At 43.0% G+C, this 23,789-nt stretch overlaps 1 protein-coding gene across 1 annotated transcript; it reads right to left on the bottom strand.

Annotated features, from left to right (window-relative positions):
* Positions 1–4,686: 4,686 nt before the first annotated feature.
* Positions 4,687–23,254, bottom strand: LOC141423998 (NXPE family member 3-like). Its single transcript, XM_074075598.1, has 4 exons — positions 23,132–23,254; positions 14,742–15,499; positions 10,274–10,353; positions 4,687–7,216 (listed from the first exon to the last, which is right to left on the bottom strand). Exons 1-4 carry the CDS (start codon positions 23,186–23,188, stop codon positions 6,876–6,878), a joined length of 1,236 nt encoding a protein of 411 aa, XP_073931699.1. The 5' UTR covers positions 23,189–23,254; the 3' UTR covers positions 4,687–6,875.
* Between the last annotated feature and the right edge of the window lie 535 nt (positions 23,255–23,789).

Here is a 23,789-nt window from a genome sequence, read left to right as displayed (position 1 = left end):
AAGTAACTGGGTTTACACGTGTGAGCACCACTTCCAGCCTCTTTCTTCTTCTTCTTTTCCTTCCTAGTCTTCCTCTTCTTTTTTGGTGGGACTGGGATTTGAACTCAGGGCTTCAAGCTCACAAAACAGGCACTCACTTGAGCTACACCTACAGTCCTTTTTTTTTTTTTTTTTGAGACAGGGTATCACTACGTAGCCAAGGTTGGCCTGGAATTTGCCATTCTCCTGCCTCAATCTCCCCAGTCCTGGAATTACAGGTGTGCACCACTATGCCCATCAACTGTTGAGTGTGTGAAGACAGTGTGATAAATCAGTGAAATACCGTATTGCAGTAAAGTGGACTAACTACCATTGCATGAAAGAATATGGATGAATTTTAGAACACATAATCTTGAGGAAGACATCAACCCCAAAAGAATCCTTAGAATATATTATCGTTTACACAAAGTTCAACATCAGACAAAATTCACATGTATTCTTTAGCAATGTCCAGCAACCTATAAAGAAATAGATTTTATAAAAGTGAGAATAATAGGTAAATCTGAAAGGAGAGAGAAAGAGAGAGAGAGAGAGAGAGAGAGAGAAGGAATTGTAATAGGGTGAAACAGTCTCAGGGGCTTCTGGGATGAGAGACTTGTCCTCCCCCCTCTCCTTCCTTCCTTTCCTCCCTCATCTCCTTCCTCCCTCCCTCCTCCCTTCCTCCGCCCCTTTTTCCTTCCTTCCTTTTTTTTTTGAGACAGGGTCTCACTATGTAGCCCCAGCCGACCTGGAACTCATGAAATCCTCCTGCCTCCACCTCCCATGGGCTTGTTCTCTTTCTTCAGGTGAGAGCTACATGAGTGAGATTTTTGTAACCATATACTAAACTGTTTTGTGTATTTTCTGATTTTTTTGGTGGTACCAGAGTTTGAACTCAGGACTTCACACTTGCAAGGGAGACACTCTAACTTGAGCTGCGCCGCCAGTCTGTGTTTTCTGTTTTGTTATATTTCATAATAAAATTGAAATTATGCACGTTATATATGCATACACATTATACACCTGTATCTGCAAACAAAAGTATCTGAAGGATAAATATGAAATTAACAAAGTGCTTAAGTATAGATGAAGGGAATGGAGTTTGGGGGACAGGTCTAGAAGAACAAGATTTCTCTTTGCATAATTTTCTGCATAGTTTTGACTTTTGGTTCATATACAATGAACACATGTCCAAAAATAAAATTTAAGTCAGGTGTGGTGGCTCAAGACTGTAATCCTAGCGACTTGGGAGTGGATATTGGGATGATTGCAATTTGAAGCCTGCTTGGGCCAGAAAAGTTCACAAGATTCCATCTTAACCAATGGCTGGGTGCAGCAGCACACACCTGTCATCCCAGTTATGCAGCAAACCACAATTATGAGGATCACAGTCCAGGCTGGCCTGGGCATAGGGCAAGACCCTAGCTCAAAAATAACCAAATGCAGAGTGGCTCAAATGGTAGTGTCTGCATTGTAAGCAAGGTCCTGATTTCAACCCCATCAGACAAGATTGGATGCATTCAGGGGGTATGAACGTAGACCCCCGATACCATCAAAAAAAAATTTAGGAAGTGCAACCTCTGAAATTGGGAATGAAATGAAAGAAATGAATCTAAGAGTTTTATCAAATTAAGAACAGTCTCACACAGTGAATTTATTCCACTAACTTTACACACATTTCTTTGCATTTGATGAGACGCACTTAAAGATAAAAAAAAAAATTACAGAGGGCTGGTGGAGTGGCTCAAGTGGTAGAGCGCCTGCTTAACAAGCTTTGCCCTGAGTTCAAATTCCAGTATGAAAAAAAGAAAAAACAAAAAAATTTACTCACCCAATATTTGGCTAAATTGGAAAGCTAGATAGACTTTACTTTTTCCTTTATCAGTTTTCTTTTCTTTTTTTTTTTTTGAGGGAGGCAGTACTGCGGTTTGAACTCAGGGCTCTGTGTTTGCTAGGCACTTGTTGAACCACTGGGGGCATACCCTCAACTCCTCTATCAGTTTTTAAAATAACAAGTCGGTGTTGCCTCAAATTTTCCAAATCGTTATTTTTCTACATTTCTAAACTTAAACATGTCTGTGTGTTTCAATCCACTGTTTTGTGAGGGTTAATTTGTTGTTATTATTATTTGTTTTGTTTTGGTTTTGAGACAAGGTTTCACTATGTAGCTCAGGTGGGCCTTGAACTCATGATCCTGTTGCCTCGGCCTCCAAATGCTGGGGTTACAGGCATGTGCCTCCAGGTGACGCTTAACCTTCAGTCAGTTTGACTGGATTGGGAGATGCACACTTCTGGTGCATCTGTGAGGGCGTTTCCAGAGATGATTGACATATGGGACCACAACTGAGGGGGAAAGACTGGCTCTGAATGTGGGCGTTGCCACCCAATAGAGTGGGAGCTTGGATGGAGCAAAAGTAGCAAAGGAGAAATCCACCCGTGAACGCTTGCTTTCTGGTCTCTCTGCCTCCTGGCGACCATGAGGTGAGTCACCTGGCTCCACCACGTGCTCCCTGCCTTGGTGTTGGGCCATGCAGAAGCCCAGAACCAACAGGGCCAGGTGACCATGGACTAAAACCTCTGAAACCATGAGCCCAAATAAAGCTTTCCTCCTTTAATTTCGTTCTCTCAGGAATTTGTCACAGAGATGAAAAATTAACAGAGCAATTGTTGTCCTCATTGGTATTCCAAATGAACTCTCTTTTGTCCCATGGAAAATTCAGGTCAACTTTTGAATTCTTTTGACAGACCTGTCATCACCAATAAAGGGGTCTTTAACTTCACTCAGTGGCTTTATTGTTACTAAGATAGTGGTATTGTTACTTTGACATCATTTTTTTTCAAATATAGTCAGACACAGCAAGGAACCTTTCTGATGTCGAAGTTGTGCCAAAAAAGGACACAGCTTGCAACTTGGCAAAAATTGCGAAAATTTGAGTATTAGAAACACTATTTATACTGATTCAGTTGCACTGGATCTTAAAAATCCATGTAGAGAGCCTATAATGATACTCAAGAGTCATTTGTCACCATTTGAAGCAGCTGTTAAAGCGGCTCTTTTCTTTGTAACTTGGTAAATAAAGAGAAATACCTTTTTAATATATGGTTTTGTATTTACAGGAGGAACAATGCTTTAAGCTAATCTGTTAGCACCAGTTAATGAAACAAAGTATTATTTTTAAAAGGACAACATCAAGTAAATGTAGAAAAAGCAATAGAGTTAGTACATCAGAATTTTGTAATGTCAAAATGATAGGTTCAGGCAATGGTGATTACCTGTATTAAGACCATTAGAAAGCGGGCACAGGTGGCTCACACCTGTAATCCTCTGAAATTGTGAGGCTGAAATTGGGAGGGTCACAGTTTGCGACCAGCCTGGGAAAACAGAATGTGAGACCCCCATCTCCCCACGATAACCAGGGCAAATGGACTGGAGATGTGGCTCAAGCGATAGAGCACCTGCTTTGTAAGTGTGAGGGCCTGAGTTCAAACCACAGACCCACCAGAAAAAAAAAAATCACTGGAGCCGGGGATATAGTTCAGTGGTTGAGCGTGCACAAGGCCCTTGGTTCCCTCCCCAATACCTCAAAAATACAAATCATTAGTAGCATTGTTAATTGTTACAGTTCACACAGGGCCAAACTAATAACACATAGATCATGGATTCCTTTCTGTTCCCAAGGGAAAAACCTAACCGTACATCAGAAAGGGACCAAGATTTTATCCCTTTATGTGGCAATTTTATCATCACTAGACATAGATGACCAGACATAATGCATCTCCCAATGTGCTACAAACAGAGCTTATAACTTCACCCAGGCAATGGTTAAAACTGAGTATCTGAATTCCAGTACTCAGGAAATAACAGGAATAGATAACCATAATGAAGCAGTCAGATCAATCCAGAAGGCTGACACTTGATAACTGGCCCTGAGTCTTCCATAAATAAGAAGAATAAAGAAAAGAAAAGAAAGGATGATGCGGCACGATTCACAATAGCCAAGTTAAGGAAACAGCCAAGATGCCCCAGCACTGACGAATGGATTAACAAAATGTGGTATCTATACACAATGGAATTTTATGCAGCCATGGAGAAGAACGAAATGTTATCATTCGCTGGTAAATGGATGGAATTGGAGAACATCATTCTGAGTGAGGTTAGCCTGGCCCAAAAGACCGAAAATCGTATGTTCTCCCTCATATGTGGACATTAGATCAAGGGCAAACACAACAAGGGGATTGGACTTTGAGCACATGATAAAAGCGAGAGCACACAAGGAAGGGGTGAGGATAGGTAAGACACCTAAAAAACTAGCTAGCATTTGTTGCCCTTAACGCAGAGAAACTAAAGCAGATACCTTAAAGCAACTGAGGCCAATAGGAAAAGGGGACCAGGAACTAGAGAAAAGGTGAGATCAAAAAGAATTAACCTAGAAGGTAACACCCACGCACAGGAAATCAATGTGAGTCAATGCCCTGTATAGCTATCCTTATCTCAACCAGCAAAAACCCTTGTTCCTTCCTATTATTGCTTATACTCTCTCTACAACAAAATTAGGGAGGGGGCGGAGTGGGTGGTAAGGGAGGGGGTGGAGGCAGGGGGGAGAAATGACCCAAGCATTGTGTGCACATATGAATAATAAAATTTAAAAAAAAGAAAGAAAAGAAAGGATGAGTATAGATGCAAAGAAATCAAGGATGCCAGGCATGGTGGTGCACATCTGTAATCCCAGCGATGAAGGAGGTGGAGGTAAGAGAATCAAAGTTCAAGGACTGCCCAGGAGGAAAGAAGCAGGGCACCCTATCTGAAAAATAAACCAAAGCAAACAGGGCTGGGGGTCGGTACCTGTGGCTCATGCCTGTAAACCACCTCCTCAGAAGGCAGAGATCGGGAGGATTGTGGTTCAAACCCAGCCCAGGCAATTAGTTTGTGAGACCCTATTTTGAAAAGCCCCATCACAACAAAGGGTTGGTAGAGTGGCTCAGGTGTAGGCCCTGAGTTCAAACCCCAGTACTGAGAAAAAGAAAGAAGGAAGTAGAGAAAGAAGAAAGGAAGAGAGGGAGGGAGGGAGGGAGAGAGGAGGCAAGAGAGGAAGGACGAAGTAAAAGTAAATAAGAGCTTCATGCTGGTGGCTTAGGACTCTACTTGTAGCAACTCAGGACCAGAGATCAGGAGGACTGCGGTTTGAAGCCAGCCTGGGCTAGTAGTTCATGAGACCCTATATCAAAAAAGAGCCAACCAAAAAGGGCTGACAGAGTGGCTCAAGTGATAGAGTACCAGCCTAGCAAGCAGAGGCCCTGAGTTCAAACCCCAGTACCAACAAAGCAAAAGAAAGAAAAGAGTTGCACATTGGTGGCAGAGATAAGGACGATTGTGGTTCAAGGCCAGGCCAGGTAAAAAGTTAGGAAGACCCCATTTCAATGGAAAAACGCTGGGAGTAGTGGCATGCACCTGTCATCCCAACATTCGCAGGAAGTGTAAATAGGATATGACAGTTTAGGCTGGCCTGGGCAAACAGCGAGACCCCATCTTCAGAATAACCAGAGCAAAAGTGCTAGGTGTGGGTCAAGCAGTAGAGCACCTGTATAGCAAGTGCAGAGCCCTGAGTTCAAAGCCCAGTACCACCAAAAAAAAAAAATTAAGCAAGGAAGAAATCAAGAGACAAAACAACGAGGTCCAGGAATGGATGCTAGTTTCAAAAAAAAAATTATTCTTGGTATTTACCCAAAGAATGTGAAAACTTAAATCTGCATAAGGGTGTTTACAAAAATCTTTATTCATACTTGTCAAAACCTGGAAGTAACCAGCGGTCCTTCAGTAGGTGAGTAGATAAGTAGAGTGAAAAATCCAGACAATTATTATTCAGGGCTAAAAAGACATGAGCGTCAATCTATGAAATGACACAGAAAACTTAAGCGTGTGTTACTAAGAGAATGAAGTCAATCTGAACAAGTCTATATGGCATTCTGCAAAGGGCAAAAGTATGGAGAGAGTAAAAAGACCAGTGGCTGCCAGGCGTTGGGGGAAGGAAGGGGAAAAAGCAAGAAGAGAGAACTCTGTTTCCTTTGGCGGCACTGGGGCTTGAACTCAGGGCCTCACACTTGGCAATAGGTGCTCTACCACCTGAGCCACTCCAGCAGCTGTGTCTGGGAGGGGCTGAGGAAACCATGTCCACTCAGCAGAAGTCACTCGGTGTTTAGTGCTGAGTGAACCACCGTCTCTCTCAAACCACTGGGGAGGACCCAGCAACAAGTCCAAAAGGAAAAATCAAAATAGAAATAAAGAAGAGAAACTGAGGTAGGAGGAACAAGGAAAGTGAACTCTATGTCCTTCACATTTTAATTTTTACTTAAGAGACTAAATGGGAATTTTATTTAGAAGCTAAATGAGAACTCTTCCTGCTCCTAAACCCCAGGTACTGGTATTTGACGTCAGGGCCTCACGTTGCTGGGAAGGTACTCTAGCACTCGAGCCACAGCCCCGGCTTCAGTTGTTTTTCAGGTAGGGTCTCATGTTTTTCACTCAGATCATCACCCTCCTAATGTAGCTGGGATCAAGGCATGCACCACCACACCAGCTTGTTTGTAGAGATGGGGGTCTCCCTAGCTTTTTGCCTGGGTTGGCTTCAAACCGTGATCCTCCAGATCTCAGCCTCCTGAGTAGCTGGGATTTTACATATGCGCCATTGTGCCCAGCAGGACTCTTTTGGTCATCACAAAAGATGATGTTATTTGAACGGTTATTTGAACGGTTCTGCGATGTCATTGAACTCAGGGCATAACTTCCGGTGAAATCAGGAAGGCATCTCGATGGTAGTAACTGCACCCTCCCAAAACTGACTTCTTCCCTCACTTGCCTTTCACAGAGACGCAGCATCCTGGCCCACCCTCCACCAAACACGGGGGTTTCCTTCTGCGAAGCCTTCCCTGTTCACGTCTTCCTTCCTGAGTGCCCTTGTGTCCCGCGCCTCCCCTCGCCACCACTCACAAGGCACAGTGTCACGGAGGTACTCCCACCACTGCCGAAGGGTGGAGTCTCCTATCATGTGGACCACGCGGCCAGCCAGGCAGCCCAGGATGCTGTCAGCAGTAGGGAAGGTCCGGCCAGAACAAGACAGGGAGTGCCACGTATTTTGGTAGTAGAAGCCAGAGGGCTTTGGGGACTTGAGACCAGGGTGGCATGGAGGCCGTGGGGGCAAAGCTGTAGGAAGGAGAAGAACAGAACAGTCTAAGTAATGAGAAGAGCTAAGAGTGACATTTCACGATATGTCAAACTCTTCTATACCATACACACACCATTTCATTTACTCTCTCACAACACTTGCTGAGTACTGTTCTTTTTTCTTTTTTTGGCAGTTCTGGGGTTTGAACTCAGGGCCTCACACTTTGCTAGGCACGTTCTCTACCACTTGACCCACTCCATCGGTCCTAAAGTACTGGTCTTATCTCCATTTACAGGTAGGATTACTGGGATGTTATATAATTACCTATGATCAGAAACACTGATTGGGCCAGGCATCTGTGGCTCACACCTGTAATCCTAGCTACTCAGGAGGCAGAGATCAGGAGGATCAAGGACCAAAGGCAGTCTTGGCAAATAATTCATGAGACCCTATCTCAAATATACCCACCACAAAACAGGGCTAGTGGACTGGTTCAAGTAGGAGAGCGCCTGCCTAGGAAGCATGAGGACCTGGGTTCAAACCCCAGTACACCTTAAAAAAACATAAGAATTGTGATTGGACCAGGTACTGGAGGCTCACACCTGTAGTCCTAGGTACTCAAGAGGAAGAGATTGGGAGGACTGAGGTTCAAAGCCAACCCAGGCAAAACAATTCACAAGATGCCATCTCAACCAATAGATGGGCGAAGTGGCACCCCAGTCATCCCTGCTACGTGGGAGGTGGAGATTGTGGGGAAATCAGTTCCAGGGCAGACTGGAAAAAAAGTTCTTGAGACTCCCACCTCAACAAGAAAAAGCTGGTCCTGGTAGCTGTGCATCTGTCATCCCAGCTACTTCGGGAAGCAAATCTCAGTCCAGGCCTGTCCAGGAAAAAAGCAAGGTCCCCAAGTCCAAAATAACCAGAGAAAAAAAGGTTAGAGGCTCAAGTGATAGAGCACCTGCCTAGCAAGCATGATGCTGAGTTCAAACCCCAGCCATTATTATCCAAAATAATAAATGGAAGTTCATCAAAAAGTTAAATGATGCAGCAATCCCTCTAGTGGATATACACTCAAACGAAATTAAATATCTTAAGGAGATATCTGCAACCCCACATCACTGCAGCTTTATTCAAAATACCAAAGACACGGAAACAACTGAGTGTCCACCAGTGGACAATGGATAAAGAAAATGTGGCTGGTGGAGTGGCTCAAGTAGTAGAGTGCCTGCCTAGGAAGTGTGAGGACCTGAGTTCAAACCTCAGTGCCAAAAAACAAAAGTGACACAATATACACACAGGAGTCTTACAAACTTTCAATTATAAGAAGAATAAATTCTGAGGATTTAATGTACAGCACTGTGACATAGTTATCAGTACTGTATTGTGTATTTGAAATTTGCTAAGAGATTAAATGTTAGCTGTTCTACACACACACACCACAAACACACAAACTGTGAGGTGATGACGTGCTAAGTTGTGGTAATTGTTTCCTAATGTGTGCATTGCACATTGCACACCTTAAATATACACAATTTTATTTGTCAACTATTTTATAACATAACTCAGAAAAGATGAAAAGGAAGTCCTGTCACTTATGACAACAAAGATGCACCAGAAGATGTTATATCAGGCTGGCAGAATGGCTCAAGTGGCTGGAGATCCTGGCTTGCAAGCGCAAAGCCTTGAGTTCAAACCCCAGTGCTGTTTGAACTAAAAAAAAAAATGCTAGAAGATGTTATGCTAAGTGAAATAAGCCAAAGAAAGACAATTACTATGTGATATCACTAATAAGAAGACTCTAAAATAGCCACATTCACAGAAGTATACAGCAGAATGGTGGTTGCCAGGGTGTAGGGGAGGGAGAATGAGATATATTTTTAAAAGGTACAAAGTTTCTTGTATAAAATGAGTAAGTCCTAGAGAACTACTGTACAGCATAGAGTCCATAGTTAACAACTGTATATTGCATATATAAATTTTTACTAAGAGGATAGTTTTTTTGTTTTTTTTTTTGGCCGTCCTGTGGTTTAAACTCAGGGCCTCACATTTCCTAGGCAGGCGCTCTACCACTTGAGTCATTCCACCAGCCCTTTTTTGTGTTGGGTATTTTCAAGATAGGGTCTTGTGAACTATTTGCCCAGGCTGGCCTCAAACCACAATCATCCTGATCCCTGTCTCCTGAGTAGTTAAAATTGCAAGTGGCCACCAACACCTGGCTAAGAGGGTAGATCCTATGTTAAGAGTTTTTATGGACTGGGCGCATGGCTCAAGAGGTAGAGCACCTGCCTCGCAAGCACAAGGCCCTGAGTTCAACCCCCAGTACAGAATTAAAGACATTTTCATCATACACGCAAATAATAATTAATTAATTAATTAATACAGGGCAGAAAGAGACTTTTGGATGTTACGGATACATTTAAAAATATTTACAAAATATCTTATTAAAGTATGTTATAAGGTAATGTATTTAACAAGCATATACTTTCACTTACAGACCATCTCTCTATATACGTGATATGAAATATCACTCAGTTATCTACACAATGCTATACAATGAGTAACATTCTTTTATTTTCCTTTGGATGTACTGTGGTTTGAACTCAGGGCTTCATGCTCCTAGGGAGGCGCTCTATCACTTGAACCACTCTGCCAGCCCTTTTTTTTGTGATGGCTTTTTCCAAGCTAGGGTCTCATGAGCTATTTTGCCCAAGCCCACTTTGAATCTCTGCCTCCTGAGTAGTTAGGACTTCAGGCATGTGCCATGGGCACCGGCTAAATATGTATAACTTTTTGTATGTCAATCACGTCTCAACAAAGCTTTTTTTTTTTTTTTCCAGTGCCAGGAACTCACAAATGCTAGGTAAGTGCTCTACCACTGAGCCACACACCACCCGTCTTTATAAAGTGATTTAAAAAGAGAATAGTGACTGACAATGATAACATTGAAATCCAAGAAGTCTGGCATTACAGCTCACAGCAGAAATAATTGTGCACACCACACTGCTCCGGCAGGGAGAGGCTACAGTCTAGGTGGGGGAATAAAACCACATGAGTCATTAACAACCCCAGCGTCAGCATATCACAGTCTCCCTCACCCAGAACGATGTTCCAGTGGGCTGCTGGGCTGACCAGGATTGGAGGAATTCCCTGAGGAAGCAGCTTGTCAGTCACATTCCTGGGGAAACAGGGAGAGATTATTGAGGGAGTGCAACCAGGTAAAAGTTCAAGTTGTGTGGAGTGTTGATTTATGACTTTATTTATTCATTGGCAGAACTGGAGTTTGAACTCAGAGCTTCATGCTTGCAAAGCAGGTGCTCTAACCACTTGAGCCACACCTCCAGTCCATTTTGCACTGGTTATTTTGGAGATGGAGGGGCCTCCAGAACTATTTACCCAAGCTAGCCTCAAACAGAGATCCTCCCAATCTCAGCCTCCCAGGTAGTTAGGATTACAGGTATGAGCCAACAGCACTGGCTTATTTTTTGGTTTTGGCAGTACTGGGGTTTGAACTCTGGGCTTTGGACTTGCTATGCAGGTGCTCTACCACTGGCCATGCCCCCAGTTCCCCTCCCCACACCCACCCCTACCTTTTTTTAAAGTTTGAGTTGCTATGGGGACACCATGACTGACTTGTCATTGTCCTCTAATTCCAAGAAGAGATCACTGCAATATAACTATTGGCACACTGGTAATTTGAGGCAATTACAAAAGAGAGTTAGAGAAAAACGAAGGAACGAAGGAAGAGAAAAATCTTATCAGCAAGCTGGGAGAAGGACTGTCCACAACTAATCCACGTGGCTCTCAGTTCCTAACAGTCAAGGTGAGAAAGAATGCCATGTCATTTCTTTTCTGCTAAAAGGAAGTACACTGCATACAAGGAAAGGCAAACCTTTCCTGGAAGTAAATTCTAAAAGTTTGTTGTTGTGACATGAACATTCAGACAATGCAGAACATACTCCCCACTTGTAAGTGTGGTTTCTCATAGTAGTGACTTATGTGGCTTTTTTTTTTTTTTTTTTGGTGGCCATGGGTTGGAACTCAGGGTCTCACACTTGCAAGGCAGGTGCTCTACCACCTGGGCCACTGCACCAGCCCTTATTTTATGTTTGGTATTTTGAGATAGGGTGCTATGAATTATTTGCCCAGGCTGGCTTTGAACCGTGATCCTCCTATTGCTGCCTCCTGAGTAGCTGGGATTACAGATGTGTGCCACCAGCACCCTCTACTCTATATATCATTATCGTGGTGGTGGCAGTTACATGGTGTCACATTTACCAAAACTCATTGGCCTGCACATTTGAAATACATATATTTCATTGTATATAAATTAAACTTGAATAAAGTTGTTTTTTTAAATGTTTAAATAAAAAAATTAGAATTCAGACCACAGAATTATGGGTGGCTGAGTGAGGTTAGAATCAAGTAGCCAGTAAACAGTAAGAATTTGTTGAGTGACTGTACAAACTGCCATCTTCCATATAATGGATGCAGCTCTAATAAGAGCTGGAAATGCTGCTGGGCAATTAATTCTTTTGTGTATTTCAAGCTAGATGTCACGCCTTTTTTCCCAAGGACCATGTTGGGAGCTTATCTCTTCTTTTTTCCTTCACTTCCCAGGGGAAGAGAGACAGAGCTGGTGCCTCCTACCTCACAGAGAAGCTCTCTTACCACTAGTCAAATACATTCTCTTACTAGAAAATGTATGTACCATGCTGGTGGACTGGCTCAAGTGGTAGAGAGCCTGCCTAGCAAGCGTGAGGACCTGAGTTCTGCCCCAAAATAAAAAAATAACAGAACAAGTCGGGCGCTGGTGGCTCACGCCTGTGCTCCTAGCTGCTCAGGAGCCAGAGATCAGGAGGTTTGAGGTTTGAGGCCAGCTCAGGCAATAGTTCTCGAGAGACCCTATCTCAAAAAAAAAAAAACATGACAAAAAAAGGCCTAAGTTCAAACCCCAGTAACAACACACACAAACAAAAAAGAAAGAGAGAAAAAGGAAATCTATCTACCACTACATCCATTCCCTTACCTTCCTCGTCCCACTCAAGGAAGGAGGTGACTTCCTTCCGTATCTATATCTGAATACAACCTCCTTCTGAATCTTTTAGATGGTGTCACATCTGGGCTTGGGACATAGCTCAGGGGTGGAGTGCTTGATGAACATACATAAGACCTTGAATTTGATCCTCAGAACCACAAGAAAGCAAGAACCACAAACTTCTTAGATGTGTTACATTCACTGCTTTTGCACCAGCTGTAACGTGTTCTCCCCCAGTCCTTTTCTTCCATAAGTAAACACTGACATGCATGCTCCATTAAATAAAGCCACCTCATCTTCCATTGTCACCTCTGGTATCTGCAACTCTGTCAGGCTGCTTTCCTCTCTGGGACAACTTCTTGAAAAAAAGCAACCTACTCCTGTTCTCTTTTTTATTTCGGTGAGACTCGGGTTTGAACTCAAGGCCTTCACCTTGAGCCACTCCACCAGACCTTTTTCTGTGTTAGGTTTTTTCGAGATAGAGTCTCACAAACAATTTGCCCGGGCTGTCTTCGAACCTCGATCCTCCTGATCTCTGCCTCCTGAGTAGATGGGATTACAGGTGTGAGCACCAGCACCTGGCTGCTTAGATTTTTAATGTGACAGTTCATTATTACTTCATTAGATCTTCAATTGTTGAAGTAGATTTACAATACTTTGTCCAGAATTCTCAGTTAAGTATTGGGCTGGGAGTATAGCTCAGCATGCATAAGGCCTCTGGGTTCAATCCATAGCACCATAAAATAAATAAATAAGTAAATAAAAATAGTATTTAAACTAAATTCTGGGCAGGATTCAGAGAGACTGGATCTCTTACACCTGACTGGTGGGAATGTAAAATGGTACAGCCACTCTAGCAGCTTGTTGGTTTCTTATAAAACTAAACATCCACCAGTCACAAAACTGAGACTTTATTCCTTAGAAATGAAAATGTATGCACACAGAGAAACCTGTATATGAATATTTACAGAAGCTTTATTCATAACAGTCAAAACCTGGACACATTCTAAAAGCCCTTCAGTGAGTGAATGGTTAAACGTGGACAATGGAATACCAGACTGGGGTTGTGGCTCAAGCGGTAGAGCACCTGCCTGGCAAGCACAAGGCCCTGAGTTCAAATCTCAGCACCACCAAAACAGAAATATTCTGGCTGGACACCGGTGGCTCATGCTTGTAATCCCAGCTGCTCAGGAGGCAGACATCAGGAGGATCAAGATTCGAAGTCAACCCTGGCAAATAGTTCGCTCGACCCTATCTTGAAAAATCCTACACAAAAAAGGCTGGCAGAGTAGCTCAGGCTTGAAAAGAAATATTCTGTAATATCAGGAAAAAGAAAAAAAGATTTTTTTCTCCTTCATAATGCTGGTGTTTGAACCCAGGGCCTTCAATTTGCTAGGCAGGAGCTCTACCACTTGAGCCATGCTTCCAGGCCTTTTCGCTTTAGTTTGTTTTTCAGGTAGGGCCACATATTTTTACCCAAGCTAGCCTTGGACAATGATCATTCTTTGTAGCTGGGATTATAGGCATGTGACATCATGCCTGGCCCAGAAACAAATTATCGATACATGCAACAATTTACATGGATCTCAAAGACATTTTGCTTAGTGAGAAAGTCAATCTCAAACAGTTACGTACTATATGATTCAATTACGTAACATTGTAGAAATGAGAAAACTATACAGGTGGAGTACAGGGCAGGACTGCCAAACCTCACTGAAAATTCTCAACAAAATATATTTAAGTCTACTTCAATGGCTGAAGTTTTGGGGTTTTTTTCGCATCAGTAGTGTTTGAACTCAGACAGGATTTTTCAGACAGGATTTCTAGTCTTTGCCTATAGTTGGCCTCAAATGGAAATCCTCCTGATCTCCACCTTCGAAGTAGCTGGGATGACAGGTGTGAGCCACCACACCCAGCTAAAAAAGTGAAGATCTACCCAAATTAATAATCAACAGTCGGAGTAAAACCTAAGTGAAGACAGGATTCCAGATAAGTAAATGAAGTACTCAGACCATGTTAGCCTGACTCGTATGCTCTGTCTTGAACACCATGTCTCTCATGTTCCCTAGAGCAACTACTTCTTTTTTTTTTAAATCTAAGATCAGTTGTAACCTTTTAACTTTCTGGCAGTACTGAGTTTTGAACTCAGGGCCTCACACTAGCTATGCAGACTTCTACCACTTCACCACTCCACCGGCTCCTCCTCTGTTGTGTATTTCCAAGATAGGGTCTCTCAAACTGTTTGCCTGGGCTCACTTCAAACCTTAGTCCTCTCGATCTCTGCCTTCTGGGTAGCTAGGGTTATAGGTTTGAGCCACCAAACCTGGCAACTGTAACCTCTGCATACAGAACCTGGCCAGATTCCTGTGGTATGAGCCTGTCTAGCAATGTCTTACACATTAGCTACTCAACAATCACGTGTTGCATGGGGTAGGAATAAAGGAAAGGGCCAGTGGCATAAGAGCAAGATTTAGAAGGAAGGATACGGCTTAGGGTTGGACACATTTCCCAGATTCTGGGAATCTTACCAGGCCAGCAGAGCTTCATCGTGTCGTGTGGTCACCTTCAGGTAACTCCCAGCTGAGTGACCAACTAAAGAGTTGCAGGGAAGGGTAGGGGGTTGAGCACAGAACCATAGCTCACCTGAAACCACATCCCTGTACTGACAGGTCGGCCCTTTAACTCCAGTTGAGTGGGGGTCAACATTGCAAACCACAGTCTCTTTAGCCCCTTTCATTCCCTGGAAATACCCCCTAAAGTCAACCGTGGCCCGTTTCTCTCTCCAGATTCTGCGTAGAACCCCTACTGCCTCACTGGAGTGGATCAGCCGCATTTGCACCTGGGCCTTCCCAACCCAGAGCAGGGGGATGGACACCAGGTATGTGCCATTCTCCAGATCTTGGACATCCCCAGGGACCCCCGCTTTTGATTCTGGACCCAGGAGCCGGGCCTGAAACAGATCCCCTCCATGACTCTTGGGTCTGCCCCAGTGGTCCCTGGCTACAAGGATGACCTCCAGGAGGCCTCCCAGCTCATAGGTGGCTTGGGCAGGACCCCTCAGGTGGTACGTGGAGGTCTGGGGGCTGGTGGAGGCCAACAGGTCCCCCCCATCTCCTGGGGTTGGAGGCCAGTACAGAAGACTGGTCAAGTTGGTAAGCTCCTGAGGGAGAGAGTCCCAGAATGGTGGAGATTCTGTGGACTTGGAGGCATGTCTAAACACAGGATGGGGGCCTGGGGGCCGGTGGATGGTGGTGCTGTCAGGCCAGTACATCCTGAAACACAGCATCTGTAGGCAGAGAAAGAGGATTCTGTCAGTGGTTTGTGTCGCTTACATTTGCTTCAAGAAGGAGATTTCCATTCAGCAAAGCTAGTTCCCTCTGCACATGGCACCCAGGACTCCTGCCTGCCTGCCACATGGTGTCACTCATAAGCCTGGCATTTGAGTCACCACCTTTATTAGGCACGTTTTGTTATTTTGGTGGGACTGCAGTTTGAACTCAGGGCTTTGTGCTTGCAAAACAGGCACTCTATCACTTGAGCCACACCTGTAATCTATTTTGCTCTGGTATTTTGGAGATGGGATCTCATGAACTATTTGCTTGGGCTGGCCTTGAACCTCGATCCTCCGGATCTCAGCCTCCCAAGTAGCTGGGATTACAGCTGTGAGCCACTGGTGCCAGGCTTCCAAAACCTTTACTTGAAAAGGAGCATCTGATGTTGGGAAGGCGAAGTAGTGTCTAACGTTTAGTTCGTCTCTCTCCTTTTCTCAGCCTTCTTGTTCCCTGAAATTTTACCTCCAGCACCAACCCACCCACTGAGTTGTGAACAGGCTTGGATGGAGTTCTCACATCTCTCATTTTCTCACTCCTCATAAATCCTACTTCCTTCGAGAGCCTGACATTGTATGTGTCCCTCAAACCACAACTCTACCCTACCATCTCCAACCAACTGAAAGTCATGTGTGAGCAAACCCTTCACTCGACGAGGGTTACAGAAGAAGAAAGCGAGGCCATCAGTGAGCTCGCACTCTGAGCTCAGCTGGAAGAAGAGACTCAATCACAGGAACCACTGTGAAAGCAAGAGACATAAAAAAGACACAAAGCAGGTGTGGGTGGCAAAGGAAGTGTTACACAGCAGAATCTTTTCTAGGAAAACACAGTGTTTTCTATGAAACAGGAGTCCCCTCCAGGGCCCACATCTGTTCTGTGTCATATTCTGAGAAACGTAGAGTCTCAAATACAGACCAGAGAACAAGTGTGAAGATACAAATAAGAGGAGCGGTTGAGAGAGCCCATGGTTTGGATGACAGGAATGGTGGTGGAAGAAAGGAATTTAAGTACCGCGCTAGTAGATATTGACCCAAACCTAACGATATTCTTTGTATTCAGGGGGAGAAAACAAAAAGCAACCCACTGACATACTTCAAATTCTAATCTATGGGAAGACTGCTAACATTGTACAAGTTAATTCATAATTTTGACAAATTTTTTACTGTTGTACATTGTGATATTCACAAAAGTTCTTACAATAGATAATGGCTGAATTCACGTCCTCCTCATTCTCCCTTAGCTTCCCTTCCCTCCCCATTCCTAGAATGGGTTCAAAATCTCATTTTTCCATTTACACACGAGTACGTGGTATTTCTACCATATTTACCCTCCTACATTCTTTCCTTATATCTACACCTCTCCACTGGCGTCAATGACCAGACAGGACCAGTTTTACCTTCCTATTCTCCATTTTTAAAAAAACAACATTTTGTTTGTTTAAGATAGGTATACAGGGAGTTTCATTATGACATTTCCATGTATATATACATTGTAACCTCAACTGGATCAGCCCCTCTGTGTTTCTCTTTTTACCTTAGTTCATTCTTAGTCCCATGTTTAAAAAATTCTATATTCATTTCTGTATAGAATGTACATCATTCACACTCATATGCTGAACTTCCTTCTTTTTAAAAAAAATTTTATTTCTTCCCCTGGTGCTGGAATTTGAACTCAGGGCCTTATGCTTGCCAGGTAGGTGCTCTACCACTTGAGCCACCCCACTGGCCCTTAGCTTCCTTCTTTTCCCATTCCTCTCCTGATAGTGACCTCCCCTTAGTGTGACCTGTTTTTCATAATATTCTTGTATTTGTGGTAGGTCTATATTTCACTTATGTGGCATTCTTTCTAAGCCTGGCTAATTTCGCTTAAGATGATGTTCTCCAGTTCCATCCATTTACCTGGAAATGACAATATTTCATTCTTCTTTATTGCTCAATAAAATTCCACTGTATATAAATACCATGTTTTCTTAATCCATCATCAGTAGTGGGGCACCTTGGCTGTTTCCATGGCTTGGCTATTGTGAATAGCGCTGCAATAAACATGAGTGTGCACGGGTCTTTGTTGCAATCTGACTTAGATTCCTTCGGGTATATCCTTAGGAGTGGCATTGCTGGATCATATGGCAGTTCTAGTTTTAGTTTTTTTTGAGGAACCTCCATAGTGTCTGTACTAATCTCATTCCCACCAACAGTGTATGAGGGTTCCTTTTTACCCCCCACATCCTTTCCAACTTTTGCTGTCATTTGTGTTCTTGATCATAGCCATTCTAACAGGGGTGAGGTGGAATCTTAGTGTGCTTTTGATTTGCATTTCCTTTGTGGCCAGGGTTGGGAGCACTTTTTCAGGTGTTTCTTGGCTGTACCAAGTTAATTTTTACTAGAATTAGCAATATGAGCTTCACCTTTTATTGAAAAGGCTGTTAGCACGGCTATGTCAGTATCATGAGGCAAAGGGTAACGAAACCTGCTGTTCTCTTTCACTGGTGTATCTTCTCTATTTAATGACAAACTCTTCCGAGGCCACCTGGCCCAAAGCACAAGACCCTATCTGAAAACAAACAAACTGAAAAAACAGAAAGGACGGGGGCGGTTTGTGGGGGGTGGGGAATGGCTCAAGTAGTAGAGCACTTAACTTGCATAGCAAATGTGAAGACCTGAGTTCAATCCCCAGTACTACAACCTCTTAGAAGAAGGGCTGCATTTTCTCAAGATCCAGCAAAAGAGTGCTTAGAGATAAGTCAAAGGCCAAGCCGGGGCGTTCAGCATAAGGCTGAGATGCAGAGATAGCAGAAAACCTGTTCTGTGTGGCAGAGATAGTAGAAGAGAAGCCCCAATCTGACAGGTGATGAATTCACAAGGATTCTGGCTTTGATCGCTTTGGTAAACGAAGTAAGGAACCCCAAAATGTTCATGCTGTGATCTCTAGACACTGACTACGTCACCTATAATGGCAAAAGAGCCTTTGTAACCTTTTGTGATTAGTTGACGATCTAATAGGGAGATCATCTTGAGTTATTATACGCTAAGCGTATTCATAAGCGTTTTGAGGGATGACAGGATATTATTTTCCTGACTACACAGTAGGGCAACGTATTTCTTTTTGGTGGTACTGGGGTTTGAATTCAGGGATTCACACTAGCTAGGCAGACCCTCTACCATTTTTGCCACTCTCCCAGGCCTTTTTGCTTTAGTTATTTTTCAGAAACAGTCTTATGCTTTTGCCTTGTGGCCAGCCTGGAACCTCGATGCTCTTAACCTCTGCTTCCCTCATAGCTGGATTACAGGCATGTGCCATCTCAGTTGGCCAGTAAATATTTTTTTAACAGTCACCAAAACCACTGAGCATCAGGAAAATATTCATGTATTTGACAACTCTAAAACTTTCAACTTCTGTTCATCAAAAGAGACCATAAAGAAAGTAAAACGTGATGGAGAGGGTGAATTCAGCTATGATATATTATAAGGAATTCAGTGAATGTCACAATGTACCACCAGAACAATAATTTAAAAGAGAATAAAAAAGAAGATAAACATGATTTTTGAAAAGAGAAAGGAAAAAGTGTTGGGTGTGGTGGCCTTTCCTGTAATCTCAGCACTCTGGAGGCCAAGGTAAAAGGCCTACAACTTTGAAGCCGGCCTGGGCTACATAGTGAGACTTGGTCTCAAACAAGGAAAAACAAAAACAAAAACAAAAACAAAATGGCCAAGGATCAGGCATGTAATCCCAGCTATTTGGGGGGCAAAGATTGGCTCAAGACCAGTTTGGGTAAAAAGTTCACAAGGACCTTATCTCAGCCAATAAAAGCTGGACCTGGTGGGGCTTACCTATCATCTCAGCTTAATGGGAAGCATGAAAACAGGATTGTGATCTAGGCTTGCCAGGACTTAAACACAAGACCCTATTGAAAAATGACTAAAGCAAAATGGGCTGAGTTGGGGCACGGCTCAAGTGCTAGAGCACCTGCCTATTATACATGAGACCCTGTGTTCAACTTCCAAGTACCAACAACAACAAAAAGCCCGAAAACAGAGTAAGAAGGCAAACACAGGGGCTAGAGGCACGGCTCAAGTGGTGGAGTTCCTGTCTAGCAAGCAGGAAACCCTGACTTCAAACCCCAAGCCTCAGTATTGCCAATAAAGAAGACAAACCACAAAATACATATAGAAACCCAAAATGCAAATAGAAACTTCTAAGACAGTAAATCAACAATGGCCTTATATTCCAGGATATATATTTTAACACTCCAAGTGAAAGAAAGGGAAATACCTAACCAAAAAAATTAACAAAGTACTGAGTAAGCATTTTGCAATGTAGATAAAATAACCAATAAATACTTGCACTAATATTAGTTTATGCGTATTAGTTTCCTGTTACAACTGCAACAAATTTTCCAAACTTACTTGGCCGAAGACAACAACAAATACATTGTCTTTCCTGGAGAGGTCAGAAGTCCAAAATGGGTCTCGCTAAACAAAATCAAGGTGTCAGGAAGGCCACATTGTTTTTGAAGCTGTTAACAGGGAGAATCCATTTTCATGCCCTGAAGCTGTCATTTTGGACTGAGCTCCTACTCTGTCCGAACAGACCAAACCACGTAAAACCAGAATCACTTCTGCTCAGTGCTATAAATCAAACTTTAAGGAGACAAGTTTCAAAACAGACTGGTTTTTGCCACAGTCCAGTCTGTCTATGCACCATAATCAGAATAATAAATTATTCACCTCTGCTTCAGCCTTTGTTTCTTGTTAAACGTTCATTAATCATGAAAAAAGTGGCCCTACAAAGCAGTAAGAAAGAAGTCTTGCTCCTAATAAGTAGTGTTAGGACAACGGGCTCTTCTTATTAAGAAAAAAACAACACCCACACACAGCTGGACATGGTGGCACACACCTATACTCTTACTACTCAGGAAGCAGAGGCAGGAGGATTTCAAATTCCAGGTCAACCTGGGGAAGTTGTTGAGACTCTATCTCAAAAACAAAATACAAAACAAGAGGACTGGGAGGTGAGGCCTGGGTTTGTCCCCAGCACTACCTGTCCCCCAAAAGAAAGCCAGGCGCTGGCAGCCCATGCCTGCAATCCTAGCTACTCAGGAGGCCGAGATCATGAGGATCACAGTTCGAAGCCAGCCCCATACAAATGGTTTGTGAGACCCTATTTTGAAAATACCTGTCAAAAAAAAAAGCGCCATTGGTGGAATGGCTATAGTGTAAGAGTACCTGCCTAGCAAGTGCGAGGCTCTGAGTTCAAACCCCAGTGCCACAAAAAAGAAAAAACCTTGATTCTCAACCTCATAGCATGAACAAAAAATTCAATTTAATCAATTAAAGCTTTAGAAAACAACAAGGAAATGTATCTTCCCGGCCTTGCAGTAGGAAAGAGTTCTTTTTTAAATCAATCATACATAATAATGGATGTCATTATGACGTTTTTGTTCTTGCAAACTCTGTACTTCCATCATACTTATCCATCCCCCTTTGCTCTCTTGTCCCCTCCAACTAGTCCTCATACTTTCACGTCGCTTTTTTTTTTTTAAATACAGACTGCATATGAGAAAACACACACACAAAAGGCTTGCTCAAGTGGTAGAACATCTGCCTAGGAAGCATGAAGACCTGCGTTCAGACCCCACAACTGGCAAAAAAAGGCCTCAAACTGAAAACAACACAAATCACCATCAACATTACGATGGTCAAATAAATAAGTTCATATTTTGAAGTTTTGTTAAATTTCCACTTGATGAAAATTAACAAATGATAGGTTCACATAGTGATGTAGCAGGGAGGAGGCCAGAAGAGAAACAGACAGGCTGTGTTCTGATAATGAGGCAGGGAGAAGGGATGGCAAAGCAGAGAGATAAAACTTAAAGAATTAAAGCATAAAGAAAGTCACATAGCACTGGGGAATGAAATAGCCAATGAAGTCACACGCAGCCATATGTGGGTTGAGCTTTGCTTTTTGCTTCTGTAACCTGCTTGCAAGGGTATATAAGGTGAGCCCCCCCTTTGTTCTCGGGGCTCAGACTTTGGACAGAAGTCCTCTGGGCCTGTGTCGACAAAATAAAACGATGCTTTCTGCTAAACTGCCTCAGTGTCCCGTATCTCAGCTAGCAATCTCCCGCAACAGTAACATGGGCGAATCTCAGTAAATATGGTACACATAAAGGAGTATTTGATTATGATTACTTTTCTGTGAAATCAGATATTGGGCAAAAATTAAGTATAATGTCCTAAGTCAAGGTGCTCATTATGTTAGAAAAAACAGAGGGTAGTATTGTCAGGAAACATAAAAGGAGGTTCCTGGAGATTACAGGATTATGTTTCTTGACTTAGGTTGTGATCACATAGGTGTGATGTCTGTGGTGTTTTATTGAGTGCTTATGATGTTATGTGTTTTAATGTATGTTATAGTTTAACTTCTTTTAAAAGTGGGAAGGGTGGGGTGAATGGAGGAGATGAAGGTAGGCAGGGTATATAGTTGATGGACTTACCCATACACAAAATAGAACAAAGAAACCTCTTGCAATCGCTTTAAGGGGTGGAGAGGGGGTGAAGAGACCCTGGGGTATAGTGTTAAAGACAATTCAGAATTGTTACAATGAATCCCCCTGTACAATGAATATATCCTAATAAAAATGGAGAAAAAAAAGTAAAAAAAGTAGGAAGATTGGCTGCTACACAAAGAAGTCTCATCTTTTCACAAGGTGCAAGACTAGTCTGGAAATGAAATCACAACTTCATTAGACCTGGTTATTAAGGAATTAGACAATTTCCCTATGAAAGACTCTCATTGCTTTTAGAAGAAAGTCGTATTTGTCAACCCAGACTGCACATCATCCACTTTTTAAGAAAAGTCATAAATCTATATTTTCACACAAAATGTCCTTCTGTTTAAACACTGACAACACATGCAGTGTGTAGAAACCCATTTAAATAGTACAAAATGTATGACTTGAAATTCTAGTTTTGACCTATGGATAGACCAGAAAGTGCTCCCTCCTGAAGGCTACTGGCTTTTTTCCCTATACCCCAGTTCCTCAAAGAAGCAAAAAAAAGTTACTCCAGCCAATCGCTCACTGTTTTTCCAGGCACAACTGTTTCTCTGATTCCCTATCTGCTGTTGGGAATGGGACTTGAACTCCTTTTCAGACAGGGTCCACTGCCCAGGTATCTAGGATTGGATGTGCCACTATGCCTGGCGCTCTGCCTTTTTTCTCTCTGCTAAAACACAGAGATTTCTATTTCCTTCTCTTGCACTGGGGCAGAAAGGAAAACTTTCTAAGAACAAAAAACAATGGGAATGTTTATTCTTTTTCTCCAATGACATTTCTCTGGCATAGCTTCTTCTGAGTTTATGTTTTTAACTCTGCTAGACTCCAATACCCACCCTGCACACTCTCCTTCTTAAGCTGGCATCCCACCCTGCTTCCTGAAGTCACAAAGGGGCAGAAGTCAAACAAGTGAGAGATTTCCTCAGTCCCCTTTCCTGTTTAAAAACATTTAACCAAGTCAAACCCTTGGTTGCCTAGGGACAGGAGAAAGGAGCTACCAAAAAAAGGGATAGAGAGAGGCAAGGGAAGAACTCACCCAAACCAGAAAGACTAAGACCACCGCCAGAATCTTGTAGCCATTGATCTGCCACATGAATGGATCCACACAGCCCAGAATCTTCTTGAGTTAGAAATATGAATCAAGTATCCAGGCAGAGCATAAATGATACTGGAGGTTTGTGCAGGACCTGTTGGTTTAAGTGTTACAGGTGTTTACAGCCAGAGGGAGTGTCGGGGTTCCAGATTCTTTGTCTCCTGAACTTTGAACAATGAAGGGAAGAGCAAAAATAAGATACGTTATTAAGGAAAATATGGAAAGCTCCCACAGGGAGGGGAAGGGTGCCCCAGGTATTGCCTGCAAAGTAGCAGGGTATGGGGTTTTTATAGACCATGTGAATTAGGTGCACGAAGGGTGCTATGCTCATTGGCTAGTTGACAACACTGCAGGTACAGTTTGGAGAGCCAAGTTTACCTTAAGGGTAACCAGCAGTTCACATCTAGATTCTGTCCTGCCTTTTCTCTCTCTTCCTTGTTTTCTCCCTCCCCTCAGGTCAGGGGGTGGTCTCCAGAAACAGGATGTTTTTATCTGCGATTTGAAATGTTTTGTGCAACCTTTTGTGTAAAGCTGTTTGCAAGAAAAGCAGTTAAGTGTATGGCCTCCTAGTGGAATTGTCCTGGGACCTCTTAGCTAGTCT

The sequence above is a fragment of the Castor canadensis genome, chromosome 6 (genome assembly GCF_047511655.1).
Source record: "Castor canadensis chromosome 6, mCasCan1.hap1v2, whole genome shotgun sequence".
In the NCBI taxonomy this organism is placed as follows: Eukaryota; Metazoa; Chordata; class Mammalia; order Rodentia; family Castoridae; genus Castor; species Castor canadensis.
This window is presented reverse-complemented; position numbering and strand designations above follow the sequence as displayed.